The sequence below is a fragment of the Panulirus ornatus genome, chromosome 25 (assembly GCF_036320965.1).
Source record: "Panulirus ornatus isolate Po-2019 chromosome 25, ASM3632096v1, whole genome shotgun sequence".
Taxonomy (NCBI): domain Eukaryota; kingdom Metazoa; phylum Arthropoda; class Malacostraca; order Decapoda; family Palinuridae; genus Panulirus; species Panulirus ornatus.
Window position 1 is genome coordinate 15037360 of NC_092248.1, and position 9068 is coordinate 15046427.

Below are 9068 nucleotides of genomic sequence, written 5' to 3' on the forward strand. Positions count from 1 at the left end.
ATATACCCTATCCTGAGCCAGGTGCCCACTCTATCAACCAACCCCCTGATCATGTAGAAATAGCTTAGTTGCCTGTGGACCAACTGCCACAACCAGAATTCGAACCTATGCAATCAACTCTGGGTGGCCAGTGAATGCATCATGGTCAGGAACACTTACCCACATACTTGAAAGTTATTCTGATATTTACTAGCAGACAGTTTGCTCTCACCATGCTTTCTCATGGTGACCTCATTAATACACCCCTTAGTGATGAAACTAAAGGGAGTCATTGCACGCCTCCATCACGGAAATCCTTCTATATTTAAACAAACACCTGAGATGTGCTATGATATTTTTTCTAACAATTCTGGAGCCTCACTGTCTTTGGAAACACTGTGCTGGAGTTTGCCCTCTTCCTGTGACCTGTCAAGGGTGAGGTACAAAAGACTAAGAAAGAGCACTGGAGTCTGCCAGTTATGCCTAAAAATGAAAAAGAAAAGTGACTGACGGTGATGGCACTGAATGTAAATGGGATGACTGGTGAGAGTAAAAGGAGGAAGCTTGTGGAAGTTTAAAAGTTGTAGCTTAGATGTGCTGGGAATTGGAAAAACCCATACCCTTACACAGGATGTGTGGAGTGAAAATGAAAATGATGAATGCAAGTTATGGGGGGTGGAAGGAGTGGTATGGAGAAGAATAAGTGAAAATTATTGGGGAAGAGGTAAAGAAGAATGCGCAATTCTGATATCACCAAGAGTGTGGAAAGGTGTTACAGAGCATGGATGGAATGGATCAAGAATAGTGTAAGTGAAAGGAAAGGCTGGAATTGTGAAGTATGCATGTGTATGTGTATATGGGCCTATGAATGTGAAAATGTACAAGTTGAGGATGAAATGAAGCATTTCTGGAAAAATCTGAGTGACTGTATAAATGCTTTTTAGAACAAGAGAAACATGGTCATCCTGGTGATATGAATGCAAAAAAAGGGATGTGATGAAAATGGAGAGTTGGTAAATGAGAAGTGCCTGGAGTAAATGACAATAGAAGCTATCTTGTAAGTATTTGTGCTGAAAGGGGTTTATTCCTTGCAAAATCCTTTTTCAGCAAAAGATGATTCACAGTTATACATGGATGGGGAATGGTGGAAGAGAAAAGCAAAAGGCTTTGAATGACTGGGTGGGAGTGGATGAAAGATTCAGAAAGGCCATCCTAGATCCTAGAGTTGTGTGAGGATTCTTTGGAGACTCTGGCCATTTTGCAGGCTGTCAAACCAGTCAAAACTAGTAATTTTGCTTTTATTCACATTTACTCTCAATTTCCTCCTTTCACACACTCTTCTGCACTCAGTCACCAACTTATACAGTTTCACCTAAATCAGCAAACAACTAACTCATATCCCAGGCCCTCTTCATCCCCCAAACTGCATACTTGCTTCTCTCTCCAAGACTGTTAAATCCAACTCCCTCACAACCCTATTCTACATGATAGCTAAAGAATGGTACCCCCAGTATGGAGTACTCTTATTTCTTAATAATGCCATTGCCATCTACATCTTGCTTATACACATCTTTAGCCAATTTCCATTGAGTTAAAGTTAATAAAGATTTCATATTCAGATATTTTTTTTTTTTACTTTGTACATAAAGTTTCAATCATCTAATGGGACCAAAGTCTCCATTCACACCACCTTCAAAAAAAAATACTTCCATGAGATACAATCCTAAATTATTCATTTGGCTGCTTCCTGTAAAATATTTCTTTGCCTTAAATTATTCTCTCATTGCATTGGCCCAACTCTTCCAAGTTATGCTTCTCCATGTATCTACAACCTCACTGCTATATATCTCTGCCATATGTACACACTGTCCATACCATCTTGCTTTTCTAAAAATTTCTACACATTATATAACCTATTCCATCTTCAATCTTTATTGCTACAGTCCCACTTACAACTGTAATGTGAAAGTTATCCATCTCTACTGCTCTTATTTCTGAGCTATCCCAATCTGCAAAACCTTGGTCTTAACTTTCATCTATCAGAGTTTGGACAAGTACTTCACCCAAGATTCTTGCACTTGACACTTTCATTCTTTTTATTCACCAAAGTTAACTTCACTTAATCACAGTCAGTCATGGTATCAATCTATCAATAATACAACTTCCTATATCTAAGGTATAGTGAGGTAAAAACTATGGATCCAAATCTATCCAAATATCTATATCATTGTAATCCAAATATCCATATCATTGTAATACTCACGCACGAATAGTACATCCTTCTATCATGACCCTCGGTGCTTCTTTAGGACTCATGAGAGGCATCTTAGCTATCATGGGAGCAAGGTTCTTACATCGTGCAGTGGCTGTCATGCGCTTAGCCCTCATACTCAAAGACAATCGGTGACCTTCCCGTACTAATGGATCATTCAGGGATTTGCCAATTACTTCTAAAGCCTGCAAACAATACATGTTATTTGTGTCAGATGAAGAAAGGCTACACTTGCTTACATTCACTTTCTAGCAGTCATGTACAATACACCAAAGCCACCACCCCTTATCCACAACCAAGCAGCAGAGACCTTTCCATGGTTTCCTTTGGCCACTTCACAAGGACTAAACAGCCAGTGCCGGCATATCATCCCATGTATATCACATTATTTGAATTCCATCTATCCAGTGCATGCCTTTCACCATCAATCATGTTCAAGCGTTACTCATTCAAAATATTTTTCACTACATCTTTTCATCTACAATATGGTCTCCCCTTTCTTGTCTACTCCACTTCTGATACAAATGTCCTCTTTGTCAACCTGTCCTCACTCAATCTCCATATGTTCAAGCCATTTCAATGCACATCTACCCTTCTTTGTACATTCTTATCTACAATCCATGCCTCACATCCATACATAGTTGGGAGTACTATACCTTCAAACATACCCATTTTCACCCTCCCAAATAATAACCTCTCTTTCCACAAATTCCTCAATGTTCCCAAAATTTTTGCTTCCTCATCCAACCTATGACTAACTTCCTCTTCCATGGTTCCCTTCACTGTCATATCCACTCCCAGATATCTAAAACACTTCACTTCCAAATTTTCTCCATTCAAACTCACACTTCAGCTAACCTGTCCCTCTACCTTGTTAAATCTAATAACCTTGACCATACTCACATCTACTCTCAACTTCCTCCTTTTGCACACTCACTCAAACTCAATCACCAATCTTGCAGTTTCTCACTAAAATCTACCAAATCTGACCCATCCATGTTTGAAGTACTGCTCCTACATCTAAAAAGATTCTAGCACTGCATCCTTAACTTGACATAGTTGATTTGAAAGCAGTCTAACTAATCAAATCTCCAAGGTTAGCTTCAAAACAATGACCCACTTGCCCTACACGATAATTCACTTTCCCTTGTCTATATGTATTACTTTGGTTCTTGCTCCCAAAAGCTGACTGCTTGTGTGTCCCCTTCATTAACATGATCACACATGATTACTGTGTGGCTGCTGCTTGTGTGTCCCCATCATTAACATGATCACACATGATTACTGTGTGGCTGTTGGCAACTCAAAAGGTGGGCCATTTTGATAACTTTTCTTTCCTTACACTTCAAAACTTTGGAACTCTCTATCCTATCATGTGTTTCCCAATAACTATGACTTGGTACGGGTACAACACCGAATTTCCGGTAACTGATGGTTTGGCACCTTCTCTAGTCCAGATAAAATTATGAGAGGAAACTTGAAGTGACCGCAGCCACCATACTAGTTTACTGAGCAGCCACAGATGGTGTTGTGTGTAGGGCTCACTTATCTACATTCTTTACACTGCATTTGTTGGTGGTGATACTGCAATTCTATTAGATTCTTAGTATGATTGACTGATGATGGAATGGTTTCGACAGTGTTGGAGTGATGGAGTGGACTTGTCAGGTAGCACGATAATGGACCAGGTTAAGTTGTTTCATAAAGAACTTGAATTACAACATGACCGTGACTATAGCAAAGGATGGCTTGAAAGATTCAAGAAGCGTCATGGAATTTCCATGAATAAAGTGTGCAGAGAAAAGCGGTATGCAAATCATGAAGGAGCTGCCGAGTATGTGGATGAATTTGCGAAACTCGTAGCTGATGAGCACCTCAGTCCTGAGAAGGTGTATAATGCAGACTAATACTTCAAACACATGGTATACTTTAGACACATGTTATACTTCAGACACATGGGAGATGTTTACTTAGTGGGTTAGAGGTGTTTTGATGAATTATTATTACGTGACCACAGCTGGTCCGGCAAATGGTTAATTCAGCAAGGATATGGAACCAATAGTGCGGGTAAATTGGTGGTGTACCTGTACTTGTTTACAACACAGGTTTTTCACTTCCTCCAAAATATGTAAATACCTTTCTTGGCCTTTTCTTTCCCCCTTTCAATAACCTCTTTATATTCTGATTAAATCTCAGCCCTGATGTGGACTTTTGTCCATTAAAGAAACCTCTGTAAAAATAAAGGCTCCCTAATACTCTACAGACTGCAATCTTGCCATACCCGCCCCTTTCTCCAAGACCATCCACAAACAAGTTAAACAGCCATACTGACATCACACACCGCTCTGCAGACCAACCTTTACCTGGAGCAACTCACTCTCCTCTCTTCCTATTTCTATGCATGCCTTACACCTACCATATGCTCTCTCCAAAAATGCCACATACAAATTCTGCTTCCCTTGGTATTCATCTCACTTATTCTTTAAAGCAAACACCTGATCCACACATCCTCTACCACTCCTGAAATCACATTGTTCCTCCCAAGTCTGATGCTCTGCACATATCTTACCCTCTTAGTCATCACTCTTGCATACAACATACCAGGTACACAAACATTGTATGATTATCAGTACACAAACATTGTATGATTATCAAAATCTATAGATTACACCAAGTTCTTTCAGTAGCCACAGTACATATCATAAAAAATGCAAAAATGTTAATCAAGTGAATCCATCAGTTAACCTGTTCCAATAGCTACTGGCAGAATAATGAAAATCCATATTCACTAAATCTGTAATCCATGGTCCAACATACAGCTACATGGCATAGAAGGAATGTGTCATGTGTCTCCCAGGTATCCCCATTTCAAACTTTAAGATTCTGTGATTGCATTAGTTGTCATTTTCTTACACAAAATCTGCTGTTCTTCAGTTCTGCCAATAAGGCAAATCTGCACCCATTACAATTAAATTTCCTTACACATACATAACACTTGGTAGGCTGCAGGTGGCTTCTGCAAACTGACTAACTAACTATCTATCTATCTATATCTCTGATGACCCTTCCCTTCAGGGGCTCTCATCAAAGGGATGGCCACTGCAAAATAAACTCCTCTTATCCCTGTCGTTACATGCCTCCTTTACAAACACCATTCCATGCATCCTTCCATCATTTCTTTCCCTCCAGTATACTTCCACTCTTTTACTCATGTCACAGGTGGTCTTCCTTTACACCCACTCCATTAATTGTACTAACATACATTTTCCTTGTAAACTTCCCATCTTGCATTCTTTCCTCATGTCCAAATCTACTCAAAGTATGATGTTTCACCCACTCTACCACTCCACAATACAATACCTGCAATATCAAATCTCTCATAAAACCTAGCATTTCTATCTTCATTCCATCTAGTCATTCCATATGCTCCTCTCAAACAGCTCATTTCCACAGCCCAGATTCTTGACCTCTGTTTTTTCCATGTCCAAGTTTTGGCTGAATGGGTCAGGGTAAAAAGGACTATGCTGTCCCTTAATCCTTTCTTATCACTTTCATAATTACACCACTATCCTTCATTATTCTATTGAAGAGCCCAATGACTCTTCCACCCTGATATACTTTCTCCCTTATCTCTCCTTCCATATCACTAGACATACCCAAGATACCTCCCAAATTATGCCTCTAAACAGTCTTTCTCCTCACATATCCTATACAAAGTTTAGTACACTTTCTTCTTTCACTCTATAAGATTCTGCAAAATCTATATTTTCACTGTTTCCTTTTAAACACCATTACTTTACTTTTACTTGCATTTATCTTTAATAGCCTACACTTACACATACCATAAAAACACCCTTACATGCTTCTGCATCTCCTATTCACTCTCTGTAAACAATACAGTATCATCCACAAAAAAGACTCGTCACTAGCCACAATTCTTCATGAACAAACTCCATCTCTGCACCCCCTTTTCCCTAGTTTCCAAATGAAGAAACAGAGAAAGGGGCCAAGTGAGAATATTCCCTCTAAGGCTCAGTCCTCTGTTCTTAACGCTACCTTGTTACCGCGGGAAATGGCAAATATGAAGAAAAAAAAATGTTAAAAGTCATGGTAACACCAAACACCCCTGCCTCACATACATATGTATACCAAAACTTTCACTCAACTCTCCATCCACTCTTAAACATGCATTTGCTACTCTAAGGAAAGCTTTCACACCATCCAACAGTTTTCTCCTACCCCATATATCCTTAAAACTTCCCATATAACATTCCATTCAATGTCATAGATTTTCTCCTAATCTAAAAAAACCGTATACAGATTCTCACCCTTCACTTGATACCTTTCCAGTTATTCTCACCATAAAATATCTGATCCATACATCCCCTACCTTTCCTAAAACCCCCTTGCTCCTCACTTATTCTGCATTCATTCTCTTCCATCACTCTAACAATCAACACTCTTGTATACACTTTTCCTAGTATAGTTAACAGAGTTATTCCTCTGTAACTGCCACATACATCAACACCTCTTCCTATAAATAAAAGAACATTAACAGCTTACACCTAACCCTCAGACACAATCCTCTGTTTTTGAGCTACATCACATATCACATCCTCCACTGTATCATACTTTCTCCTCCATACTTCAAAATTTTAGCCGTAATCCTATCTACTATCTTTAACAACCTTTAACCTCATTATCGCCATTTTACCCCCTTCTTGCCATAAGCCCTGACAACAGTGTACTTTTCCTTCCCTCCTCCATACCCATTCATGTAACAACCACTGCATCACTTTCTCCCACATACATCAGTTCTTCAAATTACTCTTTCCATCTTTCTTACAATTTCTCCTTTTGATTCAGCAACTTCAATTCCTTACTTCTCATATTATCCCTTCCACTCTTACATCCACCTTTTCCTTTTTCAATCCCTTCCAATACAATTTCTTATTTCCCTAAATTTTCGCTAAATTTTCTTCCAAATCTCCATCTACTCTTTATTTGCTTTCCTCTATCAACTACCTAATATTCTGCTCACAAATCTAATATTCTTCAATCTTTTTCTGCTGAGCTTCCACTGGTACTTTCTTTTCAAGCTTTCAAGCAATCAAACATGCATTTCTCTTCTCTTCCACGACATTTCTAATCTGTCCACCATGCATTTTCTTCTTTGTTCCTGTATCTCACAACCTTTTATCCAACTACTAATACTGCAGCCTTTAAAAGTTTTTCTCCAAACATTTTAAACACCCAATTCACACATGATTTTGCACTTTCATGTAAATTTTAGTAAACTTTCTATCATATTCCTCCTTACATTCTTTCTCATTCGTCTCTTTGTTTGCTAACACTTTTACCTCTTCAGTCTTCCTTACAACATATCTCCACTTCCCCCTGACCCTCATCCTCACGAGAACTGCAGAATGGTCAGAGCCTCTAAAGAATCACCTCACAACTCTAGCACCGAGCACAACCTTTCTATATATCAACCGCTATCTCCTATCCTCCATTAGTTGCTGGAAATCCACAACCAACTAATCATTATTTTTCATTATCATTATACTTGATCGCCATTTCCCGCACTAATGAGGTTGAACTAGGAAACAGACTAAGAAAGATCCATCCACTCATTTTTCACATATATATATTTGTTCTATTATACATGATCGCTGGCTCCCGCATCAGCAAGGTAGAGCAAAGAAAGAGACGAGAAATGGCACAAACCACACACACACACACATATATGTATATATTTCTTCTTTCTTTCAAACTATTCGCCATTTCCCGCGTTAGTGAGGTAGCGTTAAGAACAGAGAACTGGGCCTTTGAGGGAATATCCTCACCTGGCCCCCTTCTCTGTTCCTTCTTTTGGAAAAAAAAAAAAAACTACAGAAACTACAGAAGCTGGTGACTGAGTTTGGTAAAGTGCGTGAGAGAAGAAAGTTGAGAGTAAATGTGAATAAGAGCAAGGTTATTATTAGGTACAGTAGGGTTGAGGGTCAAGTAAATTGAGAGATAAGTTTGAATGGAGAAAAACTGGAGGAAGTAAAGTGTTTTAGATATCTGGGAGTGGATCTGGCAGCGTATGGAAGCGGAAGTGAATCGTAGGGTGGGGGAGGGGGCGAAAATTCTGGGAGCCTTGAAGAATGTTTGGAAGTCGAGAACATTATCTCGGAAAGCAAAAATGGGTATGTTTGAAGGAGTAGTGGTTCCAACAGTGTTGTATGGTTGCGAGGTGTGGGCTATGGATTGAGTTGTGTGCAGGAGCGTAGATGTGCTGGAAATGAGATGTTTGAGGATAGTATGTGTTGTGAGGTGGTTTGATTGAGTAAGTAATGTAAGGGTGAGAGAGATGTGTGGAAGTAAAAAGAGTGTGGTTGAGAGAGCAGAAGAGGGTGTTTTGAAGTGGTTAGGTCACATGGAGAGAATGAGTGAGGAAAGATTGACCAAGAGGATATATGTGTTAGAGGTGGAGGGAACGAGAAGTGGGAGACCAAATTGGAGGTGGAAAGATGGAGTGAAAAAGATTTTGAGTGATTGGGGCCTGAACATGCAGGAGGGTGAAAGGCATGCAAGGAATAGAGTGAATTGGAACGATGTGGTATACCGGGGTCGAAGTTCTGTCAATGGATTGAACCAGGGCATGTGAAGTGTCTGGAGCAAACCATGGAAAGTTCTGTGGGGCCTGGATGTGGAAAGGGAGCTGTGGTTTCAGTGCATTATTACATGACAGCTAGAGACAGAATGTGAATGAATGGGGCCTTTGTTGTATTTTTCTAGCACTACCTCGCACACATGAGGGGGCAGGAGGTTT

General features: G+C 39.6%; 1 protein-coding gene across 1 annotated transcript in view; it reads right to left on the reverse strand.

The window, feature by feature from the left end:
- Positions 1–326: 326 nt before the first annotated feature.
- LOC139757327 (fanconi-associated nuclease 1-like) overlaps positions 327–9068 on the reverse strand; it is a 136808-nt gene continuing 128066 nt past the window's right edge. The window contains exons 4-5 of the mRNA XM_071677751.1: positions 2243–2436; positions 327–462 (exon numbers count right to left, since the gene is read on the reverse strand). Of these exons, the coding sequence (XP_071533852.1) occupies positions 327–462; positions 2243–2436 (330 nt within the window). The remainder of the gene's footprint in view (positions 463–2242; positions 2437–9068) is intronic.